The 16,293-nt window shown below is 60.9% G+C and overlaps 2 protein-coding genes across 2 annotated transcripts in view; both read left to right on the forward strand.

The window, feature by feature from the left end:
• Positions 1-9,201, forward strand: part of SRRM3 (serine/arginine repetitive matrix 3) — a 29,106-nt gene extending 19,905 nt beyond the window's left edge. Inside the window, exons 12-15 of the mRNA XM_087752262.1 lie at positions 5,381-5,709; positions 6,345-6,572; positions 6,834-6,971; positions 8,850-9,201. Of these exons, the coding sequence (XP_087608388.1) occupies positions 5,381-5,709; positions 6,345-6,572; positions 6,834-6,971; positions 8,850-9,066 (912 nt within the window). The 3' untranslated portion in view covers positions 9,067-9,201. The remainder of the gene's footprint in view (positions 1-5,380; positions 5,710-6,344; positions 6,573-6,833; positions 6,972-8,849) is intronic.
• Positions 9,202-13,161: 3,960 nt separating this feature from the next.
• On the forward strand, positions 13,162-15,132 carry HSPB1 (heat shock protein family B (small) member 1). Its single transcript, XM_087751832.1, has 3 exons — positions 13,162-13,569; positions 14,493-14,556; positions 14,792-15,132. Exons 1-3 carry the CDS (start codon positions 13,209-13,211, stop codon positions 14,949-14,951), a joined length of 585 nt encoding a protein of 194 aa, XP_087607958.1. The 5' UTR covers positions 13,162-13,208; the 3' UTR covers positions 14,952-15,132.
• The last annotated feature ends 1,161 nt before the right edge of the window (positions 15,133-16,293 follow it).

The following is a 16,293-nucleotide window of genomic DNA, read 5'->3' on the forward strand; positions in this document are numbered from 1 at the left end:
GAGCCCAAACAGCCAAGAAATGGGTAAAGCTGGAAAATTCTTGTTTCCCCACCAGCCCCAGCCCTCCCCAGCGCAAAGGTGCCAGCACGAGCACTCAGGGACCCAGCACCCAGTTTGTGCCCAGTCTGGGCACTGGGGTTAGGCCAGATAGGGTTTGGAGGGGGTTTGGTGCTGGGTGCTCAGACTTCTGGAACTCAGGGTCCCCATGGCGGGTGACCTCAGAGCTGGGTGTCCCCGGCTCTGCCTCAGCACCCCAGGGGTCCCAGTGAAGCCCAGGGGGCTGCTCCCACACTGGGTGGGGCAAAGTCCTAACCCAGCAGGACCAAGGGAGCAGCCCCAGTATAACCAGTGCTGGGGTGGCGAGGAGCCCACTGTGGCTAGCAGGGGGACGGAGGCAGAGCTGAGCGAAGGCAGTGTGCTGGGGGACCCCACTAATGGGGGGCACACAGGTCCCCGCTCACCCCAGGGGACTTTATTCCCATGGACGAGGCGCTGTGGGGACGCTCCCGGGCTGGCAGCACCCAACGCTGCCATCCCAATGCCTGTGGGGCTAGGGGCACCCCAGAAAACAGGGCCAGGAGCCCCCCACCCCATACTCACATCCCCTTCGCCCTCCCTGGCTCCCCATCCCCAGCCCAGCACCCCCAGCAGCACCCAGCACCCTGCCCGCCTCTCAGGGCAACTCTCTGCTTTCTTTTTTCCTGTGGTTTCGGCTGGGACGTGGGGGTGTTCGGGTGCCGAGCACCCACCCAGGCACCCAGCTTGCCCTGCTCTCCCCCTGCCCACCACCCCCAGCACCCAGCATCGCCCAGGCCGCCGAGCTCCCACAGCTCCCCGGCACCAGTGGGACTTTTCTCCAACAACTTTCTCTCTCTTTCTCTCTCTCTCTTCTTTCTCTCTCTGGTTTCTATTTTTTATTTTTTTTTTCTTTTTAATCCCATCTGTGTTTTTCTTTAGCCTCCCATTTGAAAAAAACCCAAACGGTAATATACACTTCCATTTCTTGCTCAGCAGAAGCAGGGACGAGGGGGAGGGAAGGGCAATGAAACGTGCTTTTTTTCCCCCCCTTGTTTTAGTTTCCTTTCTCATGATTTCTTTTCTTTTCCCTTGTGATGTACAGAAATGCAAACGATATATATCTCTCTTATTTTTCCCCCCCTGTCGTCGTCGTGTTGTTCTAGAATTTTTTGCTTTTGTGTGTGTTAATGTGGAGAAGGAAAAAAAAAAAAAGCAGATGTGTTTTCTAAATATTTACGACCGCTGAACATTGTATTTCCGTATTCTATATTTTGAACAAGGAATTTAAAAGGGAAGATAACCGAGCAGCTCTACACCACAAAGGTAGCGGGCTCGCTTCGATATTGTGGAGCGAATTGCCCTTTGCCTCCTTGAATTGGCTACTGCCCCATTGCCTCGGCTGGCAGCCAGATCCTGCTGCCGTGGGGGTGGTTTTCCTCCACAGCTGCAGGATGAGGCCGTTGGGTGCTGGGTTATCCACCCCCCCAAGCTGAGCACCTTGCTGCCATCCCACACCCGGGCACCCGCATCCTGCATCCCGGCAGGATAGGTGCTGAGCATCCTCGGTACCCGCCCCCCCTGCCACAGACCCCTCAAAAGCTCCTGACTCAGCCCGTCCCCCGGGTGAGCCGTGCCCCCCCCAGCACCCCCAGAGCCGCCAGGAGGAAGGGGTGCCCCGGGGTGCTGCGCAGCGTTGCCTTCCCTTTTAAATACCCGGTCCCGTCTCCATCCATCCATCCCTGCTGCCTTCCCCAGCCTTCCTCCCGGGTCTCTCCTCCTCCTCGCCCACACACACCCTCCGGCCCCTCTTTCTCTCCGGTTTTCTTTGGGCCGACACAACCCAACAACCCTCGCCGTGTCCCACCTCCATCCATCGCCTTCCCTGCATGTTATCCGGGACTTTGCCATGTTATATAGCGACTTTTTAAGACCGAAATGCAGCCGGGTTACAGACAGCAGCCAGCAAACCCCGCCGCAGCCACCCCGCTCGGCGGCCGGCCACAACCTTTCCATTTAAAAAAAGAAAAATTAAAAAAAAAAGCTAACGAGACCAATTTTAAAATAATTAAGAAAAATCTAAGCAAAGCAAACGGGATTAGCCGAGGGGTCTGGATCGCCGTACTAAAGAGTCCTTGTCTTTTTCCCATTCTGCCCTCCAAATGTGGAGATTATTGTTTTCTTTTTTTATTATCGCATTCCTGTCACTGCCAATTGCGAAGGTAGGTATTTCGTCCACCTCTGCACGTTCACTTCTGCAGATGAGCCTGTTGAAAAGCACCGTAGCTTGATTTAATGTTATTTTCTCTTTCTTTCTGACTTTCTTTCTCTTTCTTTCTCGCTCTCCTCTGTCTCTCTTTCATTTTGTCTCTTTTTGGTGGCTATATATAATTTTTTTTTATTTGTATGGTTTCCTCAGTTAGCTGCAAAGCCATGCTCTTCTCTTACGTTCTTTATTTATATTTTTTTTCCCTGTCCACGTAATATTTTTTCTTTCTTCCCCCCTTTTCTCTTCCCCGTCTCCTCGTGCCGTCGGTAGAATGCATTTCTGTGTCTTTCAGCCCTCCGACTTTGTGTTCGTTTCCATCCAAGGGCCGAGCACGGCTGCTCCGTTTGAGCCCCCCCTTAGGGGCTGGGTAACGAAGGCGAACATCATTAGTGAGAAATAGGGGCAGCGGCCAGAGCCCACGGGTGGGAGCAGCAGCAGATCCTGCGCACAGGGGGTTTCAGGGTGGATGGATGGGGCAAGAAATGAGCAATCTGGGGAGATGTGTGGGTTTAGCCCCTCCTCAGGCCATGGCGGACAGAAAAAAAAAAAAACAACCCAGGGAAGATATTGGGGGGGTTGCAACAGGGAAAGGTTGAAATCTTTCTCTGGGGAGAGAGGCAGGTCCAGGGCGTCACGGTCCCCGAGGGGCAGGGGATGGCGTCCCAGCCCCGGCCGTCCCATCCCCGCAAGACCCCAAGCGTGTGTTTTCCCTTTTGGGCCAGGCCTTTGCCGATTTGGATTTATTTGGGATGTTTCTCCTTTCTTTGCCTTCCTGCACGCCTGGGCAGGAGACCCCTCCGCCCCTGCCCCAGGGTTTGGGTGGGAACCCCACATCCCGCAGCCCGAGCCCGCGACGTGACCAGCCGGCACCAAAATACTGCCCTGGGAAAGAGAAAAACCCTCTCTTTCACTCTTCTTCTTCCTCTTCTTCTTCTTCTTCTTCATCTTTGCTTCTATTTTTCCCTGCCTGGACACGGGGCTGGGCACGGGCTCAGCTGAACCCCTCTTCCAGGGCTGCTGCATCCCCTCGGAGGGGTCCGTGTCCCCCAGCGCTTGCAGGGCAGCTTGTGCCATGGGCAGGGCCGGCCATTGCCGCCAGCCTCCCCCTTCACTGGAGTGATTGCAATAGCAGCAGATTGTTAAAAGATGACCCCGAAATCCCTCCATTTTGGCTCCAGCAGGCTGGTGTGCAGCTGGAGGGGTTGGCTTATCCATGGGGACAAGGAGGTGATGGGGGCCATGCCACTGGTGGGGTGCAGAGCGGCTCGTGCGACCCCTCCCTGCCTCAGGATGCTTGGGGACGCGGTGGCCTCGTGTCCTTTTTGCAGCATCTTCGTGGTGGTCCCCAGGCTCCCACCCCACTGCGTCTTCTGCCTCTCTTTTGGGGGAGAAAAGCGAGGTGGTGGAGAGAACCTTTTCCTCCAGGATTAACTGAGCGGGTGCATTTGGGGTGGCGAGGAATTGGGGTCACCAGCTCCCAGCTTAGCCCCGGGCACAGTGACACAGTCCCGGCAGCATGCCAATCCCCCTGAACCCTGCTAGATCCCCTCAGCTGGGCTTGGCACCGCCCTGCGCAGGATTTACCCCTCCAGGGATGCTCAGGAACCCACACAGGGCTGTGGTCGGGGGAAGGAGACCCCCAAAGCCCCGCAAGCTGGGGTTTGCCGGCTCAGTCGTGGCCAGTGGTGTAGGAGCTGTTTCCACCCATCTTTTTGGTCTAGCGGTGTTTGCAAAGATGGGGGAAAAAAAACCCAGGCAGCGACTGCGGCTCGGAGGAGCTCAAATATTTGGGAGCCGCTGCGTGCTGGACCCCGGGGCTGGGTAAACCCCCCCAGCTCTCGGCGAGAGCCCGGCACGGGGCCTTGGCCGTGGCGGTGGCCCAGGGTTCCCACCCTTAGGAGAAGTGAGTTGGTTTGTTTTATTTCTCCTCTCTCTGGCTCTGTCTCTGTCTCTCCTCCTTCTCTCGCTCTTTCTTTCTCTCTTGCATTTTTGTGAATCTAATGATGCACTTATATTGCCCCGCTTTTCCCTTCTCTTCATACCTTACCTACTAAAGGAGGAAATGCCACTTTTTTGGTAAGTGGATGTTAACCAAGAGGGACTTAAAAAAAAAAAAGCATATAATGGAAAAAAAAAAAAAGGAAGCAGAAAGCAAAGTCTGTGTTGAGTGCTGATGAGGACTTAGCAGTTCCCTGCAGAGTCACAGCTAACAGCTCAATGCGTGTCCCAGGAAGAGCTCAGAGACATTCGTTTATCTCAGTAACGAGGACATTTGTGAAGTTTTGCTTTGTTTTGTTTTGTTTTGTTTTTTAAATTTGATTTGATTTGATTTGTATGGTTTTTCTTCTTTCTTTTTTGGTTTCTTTTTGCCTTCTTGCCCCTGGCCCCCCACCCCCCTGCCTTGCCCTCCATTGTCGCTCTGTGCTGTCCTCCTCGTTTCTTGATTTGTTTTAAGCCGAAAGCTGTACTATCTATAAAAACTACACATATCTGAACATATATCTCTCTATATATGTGCATGCCTCTGTGTGAGCAGATCCCCCCATCACCTCCAGCCCTCTTTGGTTCGACCCCTTCCCCTTGGCTCAGTCTGATTTACTCTCCCCCACCTCCCCACCTTCCCTCCTCTCATCTTTTCTTTCCCCCCCCCATTTTTCTCCCTTCGTTTGGGTTTTACCCCCCTTTTCCCTTCCCCTTTCTTGGTCAGGGCGGGCGGGCACCAGGGTTTGCTTTATCCCCGCTCCAGGTGTTTTCGGGGGGGGTTGTTTCTTTCCCTCCCCGACAACTTGGGGGTTTCTTGGATTTGTTTTTTTTGCTCCCATCCCACCCCTTCCTCTGGGTTTTTTTACAATTTTATTTTAATTTTTTTTTTTTGGCGTTTTGCATGCGGAGGTTTGCATGACCCACGTTGTTGAGGGTGAGAGGAAGGTGCAGGGTAGCGTCTGTGTAGCCTGCCTTATGCGATGTGCGTTGACGTTGTGAACTGCATCCCCAGCCCGGCGCCCCCCATTAAAATCCCCTTTCTCCTTCTTTCTTCTCTTCTTCCTCCCCCTCCGCCTTTCCCCCCTTCTCTCTCTCTCTCTCCCCCCTTGCCAGAGGCCGGCCTCGGCGTCCTCCTCTCCACGGGCTCATGGCAGGACGGAGCCGCCGTCCCCCCGCGCCCGGGGGGCCCGACACGGTGCCCGCAGCCCCCGGTCGCCCACGCCAGAGCGGGCCAAGCACGGCCACCGGCATCGCTCCCGCAGCGCCTCGCCGCCACCCCGCCACCGCGGCCAGAGCAAGGGACGGCCCCCGGCCCCCCGGGAGCCCCCGCCGCCACCGCTCAGCCCCGCCGGCTACAGCAGCGACTCGGAGGGCTCGGCGGGCTCCCACCCCTACCACCCACCGCTCGGCCCTGAGAGGAACCACGGCGCCCACGCCAAGAAGTAAGGGAGTCCCCAGGATGGGGTCATGCTGTCCCTGCCGGGACATGGGAGATGGCCTCTGGTATTTGGGGTACAGCCCCATGCGGGCACCCCAGTTCCATCCAGGCAAAGCTCTGGGGACCAGGGCGGGATTGGGATGCTCAAGGGATGGGGACAGGGACGGAGATGGGGACAGGGACAGGGATGGGGACAAGGATGAGGACAGGGATGGAGATGGGAACGGGGAACGGGATTGGGATGGGGATGGGGATGGGCTTGGGGATGGGGACAGGGACAAGGATGGGGACAGGGATGGGGATGGGGATGTGGCTGGGGACAGGGACAGGGATGGGGAAGAGCCACAGTGGGTCGATGCTGATGCACTGCAGGAAGGGTGATCCCTGTGAGGGATTATCCCAGTGCAAAGGGCAGTGTCTGAATGGCTGCGTGGGATGACAGCATCCTATGGGGTGCAGGACCCCAAGTGTCAAACACCCCATGCTTTATAACCAGGGATGCAGACCAGCCAAAAACTGGGGTCATGTGGGTGCACCCGCTGCTCCCCCATGGGAACCTGGGCTCCCCAGCTCCCACGGGGACACCCCACGAGCCACAGCAGGCGGGGTGCGAGGAGGTGCTGGGGTCTGCCTTCGCAGGGTGAAGGAGAGGCACCACCGGGGCCGGCCCAACAGCAGTTCGGAGTCATCGGCCAAGCACTCCCGGCACGCCTCGGAGCGGAGGAAGAGCCCGTCGCCCAGCCCTGGCCAGCGCAGCAGCTCCTGGAGCTCCAGCGGCTCCCTCTCCAAGTCCCGTTCCCGCTCCCGGGAGAAGAGAGCAGGACGCAGCCGATCCCGTTCGCCCTCACCAAAAAAACCTGCCAGCAGGTCAGCCCCCGGGGGCTTCATCACGGGGAGCGCGGGCACCAGCAATGGGCTCAGAGAGCATCTGTGGCTCAGGGTGGTCCCGGCTTCCCCGGGGCTCGGGGAGGGGGCTGTGGGTCACTGCTGTCCCCGGTGGCACTGGAGGCGCCAGCCCTGGGTGGGGGTGTCACCCCCGTGGGGAGTTGCTGTGCATGGGCTGTCCCTGCCTCCCACCCGGGACCCCAGCCCGCACCCCTGACGCTCCTCCTCCTCCTCATGGTGTAGAGAGAAGGACAACGAGCCCCGAACACGCCATGGTGATCCCGATCCTGCCCGGGCCCGGCGCCGCTCCAGGAGCTACTCCCCCATTAGGAAGAGGAGACGTGACTCCCCCAGCTTCATGGAGCCCAGGAGGATCACGAGGTGGGTCCCAGCGCGTGGTGAAGCCTCTGCCGCGGCCGCTGGCATGGCCCAGGGCTCAGGAATGCCACCAGCCAGCCCCGAAGGATGCATGGGTGGGTGGATGGATGGATGGGTGGGTGGATGGATGGATGGGTGGGTGGATGGATGGATGAACGGATGGGTGGATGGATAGATGGATGGACGGACAAATGGATGGACAGACAAAGGACAACTCTGCGGACAGATAGATAACCCTGAGGATGACTGGCTGGGCAAATCAGCTGGCCCAGACAGACGGATAACCAGACTGCCTCCAATATTACAGCCTTCTCATCTCTTCCCATTTCGAGGCATGAAAATAGGAATTCAGTTTAATCCGCGCGTGCATATTCCAGCAAGACACACAGCTGCACGCGTCTCTCCCCTGCCCTCCAAAAGCCGGTTTCTCCTCCTTGACATCCTATTGACTCAGGATCCTGGGCTGTAAGACAGGCAATATTTAATGCCAGACAAAACACTGTGTGCATATATAGTACCTCGTTAGCATGCAGCGCTGGCGCGGTACCAGTGGCGAGCTGAGATTACCTTGTTCCTGACCTATTTGTCTCTCCTGCTATCAGCTGGGAGATCAGGGCTGTGGGGTGGAGGAGGCTGGATCCTCAGAAATCAGCTCTGGCTTGCTGTGAGAGGGGTTTTATTTTGCCTGGGCTGGACCGAAGCTGTAAGGAGGGAGGACAGGAGAAATACTGCTCATGTGGTGGGTTAGAGCTCTCTGCAGCCCTCCCCAATGGATGCCCTGTACAGAACATGGGCTGGGAAAGCTGCTCCCAGCCCAGAGGAAGGCCTCCCAGCCTGGGTACCACCGTCTGGTTTTGCATCCCTCCCACTCCATCCCTGAGCTGGGTTTTGCCGGGATGTCCCCAGGAAGGTGGCAGGGCCTGGCTGGAGGAGACAGCCCACAGTCCCTGTGGGGACCATCCACCCATCCCTATCACCCAGCTCTGGGATGGATGGGGATGGCGGACCCCACTCTGCTTGGCGCAGAGCCGTTTTTGCGAGGCTTGGAGGATGCTGCGGTGAGGGGGCAGTCAGGGGACCCCCCCCCCAGCCCCTCTCACCTGCCCCATAGCCGAGCGAGAAGCCCCAGGGCCTTTCCTTGCCCTCCTGCCCTGTCCCCGGTCCCTGTCACCCCCTCACCCCAGGGTCCATCATCGTGTAGTCCTGCCTCAGTGATGCCAACTTCTTTTCCATTTCATCCCAAGGTCCCTCTCGGAGAGCATCGCCGCCAGCCTGGCTGCCAGGGTAACCTCCCCCCTCCTCCTCCTCCTCCTCCTCTTCCTCCTCTTTCTCACGGACCCCTCTGTGTCTCCTCACACCCTAGGATGCCTTTGGCACCCAGCTGCCTCTGAGCCGTGGCTGTGTCTCTCTCTTCGGTCCCACTAACACTGGGCCAGCAGAAGGGGGCAAGGGGCCAGCTCCTGCACTGGCTCCAGACGTCGCTGCCCCCCGTGTCCCCCCATCCCCACTGCTCCCTTGTTCCCCACGTCCCTCCTCATCCTCAGGTGCCAGCGGGCTGCAGCTCACCTCCCGCTAATCCCGAACGTCTCTTTTTTCAGCAGCTTTCAATCTTTGGTGTCTGGGAAACAAAAGCCACATTAACCTGCTCACTTTCTGCCCTCGCCGCTGCCTAATCCAGGACTAACACCCCGGGGGGGCTGGGGAGGAGGCAGGGGATGGAGGGTGGGGGGTGATGCTGGGCGGCCACATCCTGACACCATGCAGCTGGTCCGAGCCTGGCCACCCTGCAGGGATGCTGAGCCATGCTGGGGAGCCGGCGCTGGTCTCCCCTCCCCGAGCTGCCGCCGGGGTCCTGACTCAGTTTCCCTTTTCCATTTGCAGCGCTCGCAAGCGTCCCATCCCCTACTACCGCCCCAGCCCCTCGTCCTCCAGCTCGCTGAGCACCTACTCCTACAGCCGCAGCCGCAGCCGCAGCTACGACAGCTACAGCACCAGCCGCAGCCGCAGCCGGACTCGCAGCCCCCCCAGCCGCTCCCGCAGCCCCAGCCGCAGCCCCAGCTACAACAGCCGCAGCAGCTCGGAGAGTGCCGGCTTCTGAGCCCCCCTGGCACCCGGCCGCAGCCCCATGCCGTCCCGGCCATGGCCCCCCCACGATGCCACCTCTGCCCCCAGGGGGGACAACCGGGGAGGTGGAAAAGAGCCGGGGGCTGCTAAGGATGGACCTGGCGGCGGGGGAAAGTGGAGGCCGAAAACTCGAATGGGTCCTTGCATCGCCCTGGGAGGGGGTGATTCCCCCCTCCCGGGGTGTTTTGGGGGTCGGGATGGGGTGGGGGGGATATCTTTCTATTTCTGCGAGCTCCGGGGTGGGGCGGGACGGGGCGGGTGAGCACAGAGCGAGGGAACAAATTGCTCAGCAGAGACCTTGGGGCGAGTGGGCAGGGGCAGCTGGGGACCCCCTGTGAGCCCCCAGTGCTTTTTTGGGTTGGTTTGACTTTTTTAGCACTAAAGTATCCGGGGGGGGCAGGAGGGGGCTTCTCCAGCTCAGGCGCGGCTGGGGCCACAGTGCAAGCCAGAGGCGAGACCTGCTTTCCCCCGGCAGAGGAGTCACCGTGTCCCCATGGTGTCCTGGGGGACAGGGGCACCGCAAACCATTTTGGGCCCCCCCAGGCAAAGCACACGCCGAGCCACAGATGAACAAAATCCAGCACCCAGCAACACCCCGCAAGTCCCTTCCCGAGCAGCGAGGTCTGGGGGGGGGGCACCCCTGTGGGTTAACGCTGCTCGTCCCAGCTCAGGAGCTGGCCCCGGCACCCATCCATCTCACCCAGGTTTGGGGGGACCGAGCCGCCGCCCCCAGGAGGAAGGAGCTGAGGGCTGGGGACTTTCTACCCCCGGGGCCGCATCCAGCCATGCTCCGGCTTTGGCTTCGGCATGTCGTACCCCACCTTTGGGCTCGCAGCCCCCGGCCACCTCCCACTCTGGGGCCGAGTGGCAGCTTTTTAAACTTAATTACAGAAAGAGAGAGGCAGGAGGGTCCCGGGCTTTGCCGGCAGCCCCACTTTTGCAGGACTTTTTGCTGATTTTCCAAAAAAAAAAAAAACCCCGCCAGGTTCCGAGGATGGTCCTGGCCCCCTGGGGCTGTTGGTGTTTAATCCATGTGGGCCCCATGTTTTCCGGCCGGCTGGAGCAGGACGATTGGGATGAGCCTCCCTGGGTGGGAGAGCAGCTGCCCGGATTAACCCGCTGCCCTGGGTGAAAAGCTGGGCTTTGGCAGTCCCGCTTGACACTGGTTTCCAGCCAGCTGGGATCGGGGTTGGGGGGGGATCCTTTGGACTCCAGCTCGGCCAGTAATGCGATGGCCTCGTTAGCCCGTGGCCTGATGAACTGGAGGTCCGGGAGGGCAGAGATGCGGGTGGAGGCGCACTCCAGGATCATCTCCCAAACCCAGCACGTCAAGGAACCAGGCTCAGCTGCAGGCTGGGGATTCACCAACCCTTGGGGAAACATCTCCAGCAGCTGGGCCGTGCCCAGTGCCAGCCCCTGGGTTTCCCACCCACCCCCTGCTCCACTGGCAAAGCCGCCGGTCACCCTCTGTGGTGCCCGGACAAGCGGAGCGGTTAGAAATGGGGTGAACAGGTAAGGAGGGGACACGCTCATGGCTCAGCTTGTCCCCATGTGCCAGCCCCGGGCAGGGCAGCAGCTCTGGATGTGGCTGTGGCAGGAGGAGGAGGTAAAGGGTCCTGTCCCCCCCGAGCTGGGGGAGATGAAGGGCACGAGTGCCCCCAGAATCCCTATGAACCCCTGAGCCGTGCGCTCCGAAAACCACCCCACCCCTCTCCAGCCGCTGACGTGGCAGCCCCCGGGCAGCCCCCGTCCCCCCATCACCCCCCGGGGAAGCTCAGACTGGCTGCAGGAGCCCCAAAACCCTGCTGGGAGAGGGGGGAAAATCCCCTAAAACCATCCAAAATCAAGCCACCGGCAAGGGGTTCTTTTGCCAGTGGCCTCAGCCCCGAGCCCTGCAGCCCCCGGGGCCACAGCTCCCGAAAGCCCGAGACCCGACAGCAGCGCCGGCACGGACAAGCCAGCACATCAGGGAAAATTTCCAGTCTTCCTCTTTTACAGTCTCTGTCTCCTGCCGCGGAGGGAGCTAACTGGAACAAATACTCTGTAGAAATACTTCAGTATTTTCCTCTTGCGCGTGCGCTCTCTCTTTTTTTCTGGGTTGTGAGTACAGCTGTAGATTCAGTGAGCTGGTTCAATTATAATAAAATATACAGTATATATTGTAAATGACTCTGCCGGGCACGGAGCAGTTTCTTCACGAGGGGACAGCACGGTGGGGTTAACCTGCTCTCTCCGTGCAGGCTTGGTCTTGTCCAGCTCCCTGCGGACCCGTCCTCCTCTCCCCCCGCCCTCTGTCTCCAGCAGCCCCCCATGGCTCGCTCTTCCCCATGCATCGGCCTCTGGCTCTGTGCAGAGAGCGCTGGGCATCAGTTGTGTGTCTGATCCCCCGGAGCACCCTGCCACGGGGGGGGGGGAGACCCTCGCATCCTTCAAGGTCTCCCCTTCTGTCCTTCCCGCCTCCCTGCATCCTCCCCTGCGTCCTTCCCATTTGCCTGCAACCCTCCCATCCATTCCCATCCCTCCCGCATCCCTCCCATCCCTCCCTGCATCCCTCCCTTCATTCCTCCCTACATCCCTGCATCCCTCTCTGCATTCCTGCCTACATCCCTGCATCCCTCCCATCCCTCCCATTTCCCTGCATCCCTCCTTGCGTCCCCGCCTGCATCTCTCCCCTCCCTCCCTGCATCCCTGCCGTTTCCCTGCATCCCTCCCATCCCCTCGCCTCCGCAGTCCCTGCAGTGCCTCGCCCCCCGCCTCCTCCCCCAGGCGCCCCTCCGGCCTGCGCCAGCCCCCGCAGGATGCGGCCCTGCACGGCTCAGCCGCCTTCGGCCCTTTCCCCCAGAGACAAGGCTGGGCTCTGCCCCAGACCAAGGGGTTTGTCAGTGGCCGGTGGGGTGCTGGCACCTGCTGCAGCCGCGGATGGGGGGACACCCCCAAATCCCCTGCTGTGGCATCCCCCCCCCTTGCTGTGTCCCCACCTGTGCCCTGCGCCCCATGGGGAGGAGCCCTCAGGGTCACACATCCCTGCGCTGAGTGCATCAGGGCTCAGCTACCACCCGTCTCCTGGCACAGGTCACACCCTTCTGCAAAGCAAGGCAGCCACAGCTCAGCCCCGGGGCGTACAGCCCACCACAGTGCCTCTGCTTCCCAAAAACTGGCCGGTCTCACTCCACAGGGCTGGCGGGCAGAGAGAGATGGGTCCCAGGGGCTGCCAGGCTCACCGGGCTGGGAAAACAGCCCTTCCCTGGGATTGGGGGCCTGGATTCTGGCCCCAAATGGGAATCCCCTCCTGGGTGCCAGGAGGGCGTCACTGGAGAGACCTGTTGGGACGTGAGGGCGAAGGACTAAGGGAAGGAGCCACCCTGCCCCAACCCGAGAGGGTGCTGCCCCCTCCAGCCCCCCCATCCCATCAGTGCTATCAGCCCCCCGGTCCCCATGAGGTCCCAGCAGCCCCCATTGCCCCCATCAGGTCCTGTAAGCCCCCATCAACCTTGTACTGGTCCCATTGGCCCCCATGAGCCCCACCAGCCCCGTGGTCCCCGCAGACCCCAGGGACCCCCACCCCAGGGGCTGGAGCAGCCTCACCCCAACTTGGTGCTGGGGGTTCCCCACCACAGCGTCGAGCCCCGGGGCCAGAGGGGTGCCGGGGTGCTGGGGGGCTCCAGAAGGTTCTGGCTGGCGGGTGACGCAGCGGGCGCGGGGCTGCGCACGGGCTCCTCCACTGACTCATCCCCCCCCAAGGCGCTGGCCCAGCCCCAGCCCCCTCCCCACGCCGCTGCTGCGCGTCCCTGGGATGGTTTTACGGGCAAGAAAGGCAGGCAGGCAGGCGTGAGGCCGGGAGCAGCTCCAAGGGCCATCCATCACTCCCAACCAGCCAAACCTCCCGCAGCGAGAGGCGGACAGACGTTTCCCTGGCAGGAGGGGCTGCCAGCCCCGTCCCCGTGCCGCCCACCCAGTGCGGCTGCGTGCGGCTGCCCCAGCTCCGGGAAAGTTTCTCGTCCCTTCCCGGCCCTGCTGCAATTTCCATTAATAGCCAGCTGAGCCGCCTGGCTAAAAATAACCACCGGCCCTCTTCATAAGTCGCCAGTGGCCGCCCCCCCGGCAGCCCCGTGCACCATGGCCGAACGCCGCGTCCCCTTCACCTTCCTGCGCAGCCCCAGCTGGGACCCCTTCCGTGACTGGTACCATGGCAGCCGCCTCTTCGACCAGTCCTTTGGGATGCCCCATATCCCCGAGGATTGGTACAAGTGGCCAAGTGGCAGCGCCTGGCCGGGATATTTCCGTCTGCTTCCCCGGGAGAGCGCGCTGCTGCCGGCCCCCGGCTCGCCCTACGGGCAGGCGCTGAGCCGCCAGCTCAGCAGCGGCATCTCCGAGATCCGCCAGACTGCCGATAGCTGGAAGGTCACCTTGGACGTCAACCACTTCGCGCCCGAGGAGCTGGTGGTCAAGACCAAGGATAATATCGTGGAGATAACCGGTGGGTGCTGGGGATGGGGGTCCGTGGGTTCCCCTGCCGGGTGCCGTGCTGGGGCAGCCACCGCAGTGCTTGTGGGGGGAAAAGGGATGGAAAGGCAAAGCAGAGTGGGATAAGTGATGGGAAGTAAGGGAAGGAAAAGCAAAAGGAGATGGAAGGGAGGAGAGGAGCGGAGAGGAGAGGAGAGGAGCGGAGAGGAGAGGAGAGGAGAGGAGAGGAGAGGAGAGGAGAGGAGAGGAGAGGAGAGGAGAGGAGAGGAGAGGAGAGGAGAGGAAAAAGGGAAGGGGAAAAGGGAAAATCAAGGCAAAGAGGAAGGCTAAGCATTACAAGCTCAGTCTTGGGGTGCATTCATGCTGCAGGTGTTGCACAGGGTGCAGAGACCCCCCCCAGCCCCATATATTGACCCCTTGCTGCTGTCCCAGCCAGGACACGGGGAGGGACCCCCTGGCTGTGAGCCACAGAGGGGCCTGGGGGGGTCACGAGCCCCGCAGCCCCCTGTGCTCCCCCGCAGCGCCTTGGGCAGCTCAGCCAGGGACGCCATGACAAAGCCCACGCCCCGTGACACGAGGCCAGCAGCGTGCTTCGTGCCCGGCGAGGGGGTCCACACGGTGTGGGGGCAATTCCCCAGCCAGCAGGATTTGGGGGTGCAGCCCCAGGGAGAGGGGCTCAGTCTCCAGCCCTGCCGGGCTGGGGAGCCAAGATGAGGGCTGTGGGGCCAGCTGGCAGTGGTTTGGGTCGCCTTGGCCACCGCCAGCTCCTCGCACCACACTTTGCTCCCCGTGAATTTGGGGGGTGCTCCTGGAGGGGCCCTGCTGCCCCTGGTTCCCCCCAGTTGCTCCAGGCTGATATTAAGGGAAAGAAAACCAGAACAGGCAGGATCAGCCCCTCTTCCAACCAGCCCGGGTTTTTTTTTTTTTTCCTTCCAGGCAAACACGAGGAGAAGCAGGATGAACATGGCTTCATCTCCAGGTGCTTCACCCGAAAATACACGTAAGTACCAGGGAGGAGGGGAGCTGGGATCCTGGCAGCCCCCCGATGTCTTCAGGGATCTCTGCCCACCCACCCATCCCCTCCAGTGCCCACTGGCCAAACTGGGGATGCTGCTCACCCATATTGGGAGTGGGGTGAGGCAGCAATTTGGGGCTGAGCGTCTGTCACCGGTCACAGCATCGCACCTGCTGGGGTGGTGGGTGCCGCAGCCCTGACCCCCCCTCTCCCCCCGCAGCCTCCCCCCCGGCGTCGAAGCCACAGCCGTGCGGTCCTCGCTGTCCCCCGACGGCATGCTCACGGTGGAGGCCCCCCTGCCCAAGCCGGCCATCCAGTCTGCCGAAATCACCATCCCCGTCACCGTCGAGAGCCAAGCCAAGGAGCCAGCCAAGAAGTAGGTGGCAGCGAGGAGGAGCAGGAGGAGGAGAAGTTGCCACTGCCCCCCCGCATCCTCACACCCCCCCCCCCGCTCACAGCCCCCTTTTTATTGTCTATTTTGTACTCGCCCGGCCACCGAGTGCCTTGAATAAATGTGAAGGAACCGATAGAATCAGCTGGAATAAAAAGCCGTGAAAGAAACCTGTCCCCATGCCCTGTGTCTGTCCCCCGGGTGGTACCGGTGCACCGTGGCTGTGCCGTGCCAGGTGGGAACCGCACTGTGGGCACTGGTTCCCTGGCAGGGCTGGACCAGAGCACTGGGACGGGGCTGCCTCGGGACAGCGTGGCCAGCGGGAGGGCCACTAAACCCTGCTCAACAGCCTGGGATCAGCGTCCCGGGGCTCCACTTCCCGGGGCTCCACTTCCCGGGGCTCCACATCCCGGGTCTTCACATCCTGAGTCTCCCTATCCTGGATATCCCACATCCCAGGTCTCCTACATCTCAGCTCTCCACATCCCAGCCTCCAGTATCCCGTGTCTTGACATCCCAGGTCTCCAAAATCTCTGGTCTCCACATGCCAGGTCTCCATATCATGGGTATCCAACATCCCAGGCTCAACATCCTGGTTTTCCACATCCCAGCTCCCTGACATCCCAGGTCTCCAAAATTCTGGGTCTCAACATCCCAGGTCTCCCACATCTCAGGTCTCAACATCCCAGATCTGCAACATCCCGTGTGTCCAACATCCTGGTCTCTGACATGCCTGGGCTCCAAAATTCAGGGTCTCCAACATCCCAGGTCTCCAAAATTCTGGGTCTCCTACATTTCCAGGTCTCTCAGATCCCAGATCGCAGCACCCTGGGTCTCACCATCTCTGGTGTCCAAAACTCTGGGTCTCAACATCCCAGCTCTGAACATTTTGGATCTCAGCACCCCAGTGTCACCACCCCGGGTCTCTACACCCCTGATAAACAAGGACACATCCCCGGGGTCGCAGGGGAGCCCGAGGGCGAACAGGGGCTTTGTGGGCAGAAGCTCTGGCCACAAAACACCCCCGGCCCCGGCAGCGCGCCCCTCCAGCCCCAACCCTGCCCCCCCAGTGTCCCCCCTTCCTTTCACCCCATTGCGAAGGGCTGGGCAGGTTGGGGCGTTCAGCTCAGGGGCTGCAGCCATGCTGGGGGGCTGGACACGGCTGGGGGGGGTCATGGTCCCGATGCCTTTCGGCCCCAGTTGGCCCCGTGCCCCCACGCCTCCGTGCCTCTGGCCAGGACCGGCCCTACATGGCTGAGACCGGGCCCGCGGCTGCGATGTTCCCACTCCGACAAATCCCTCTAATCCCCTCTGAGTCATCCCAGAGGCAG

The sequence above is a fragment of the Nipponia nippon genome, unplaced genomic scaffold (genome assembly GCF_047370975.1).
Source record: "Nipponia nippon isolate SJK-2023a ecotype South Korea unplaced genomic scaffold, ASM4737097v1 scaffold_15, whole genome shotgun sequence".
NCBI classification, from domain to species: domain Eukaryota; kingdom Metazoa; phylum Chordata; class Aves; order Pelecaniformes; family Threskiornithidae; genus Nipponia; species Nipponia nippon.

What these genes read in the sequence shown, in the direction of transcription:
- HSPB1 (XM_087751832.1), top strand. Translation starts at nt 13,209, where the DNA reads ATGGCCGAACGCCGCGTCCCCTTCACCTTCCTGCGCAGCCCCAGCTGG. An exon ending in TAATATCGTGGAGATAACCG is followed by an intron (nt 13,570 to 14,492) that starts GTGGGTGCTGGG and finishes TTTTCCTTCCAG; the next exon opens with GCAAACACGAGGAGAAGCAG. An exon ending in TGCTTCACCCGAAAATACAC is followed by an intron (nt 14,557 to 14,791) that starts GTAAGTACCAGG and finishes CTCCCCCCGCAG; the next exon opens with CCTCCCCCCCGGCGTCGAAG.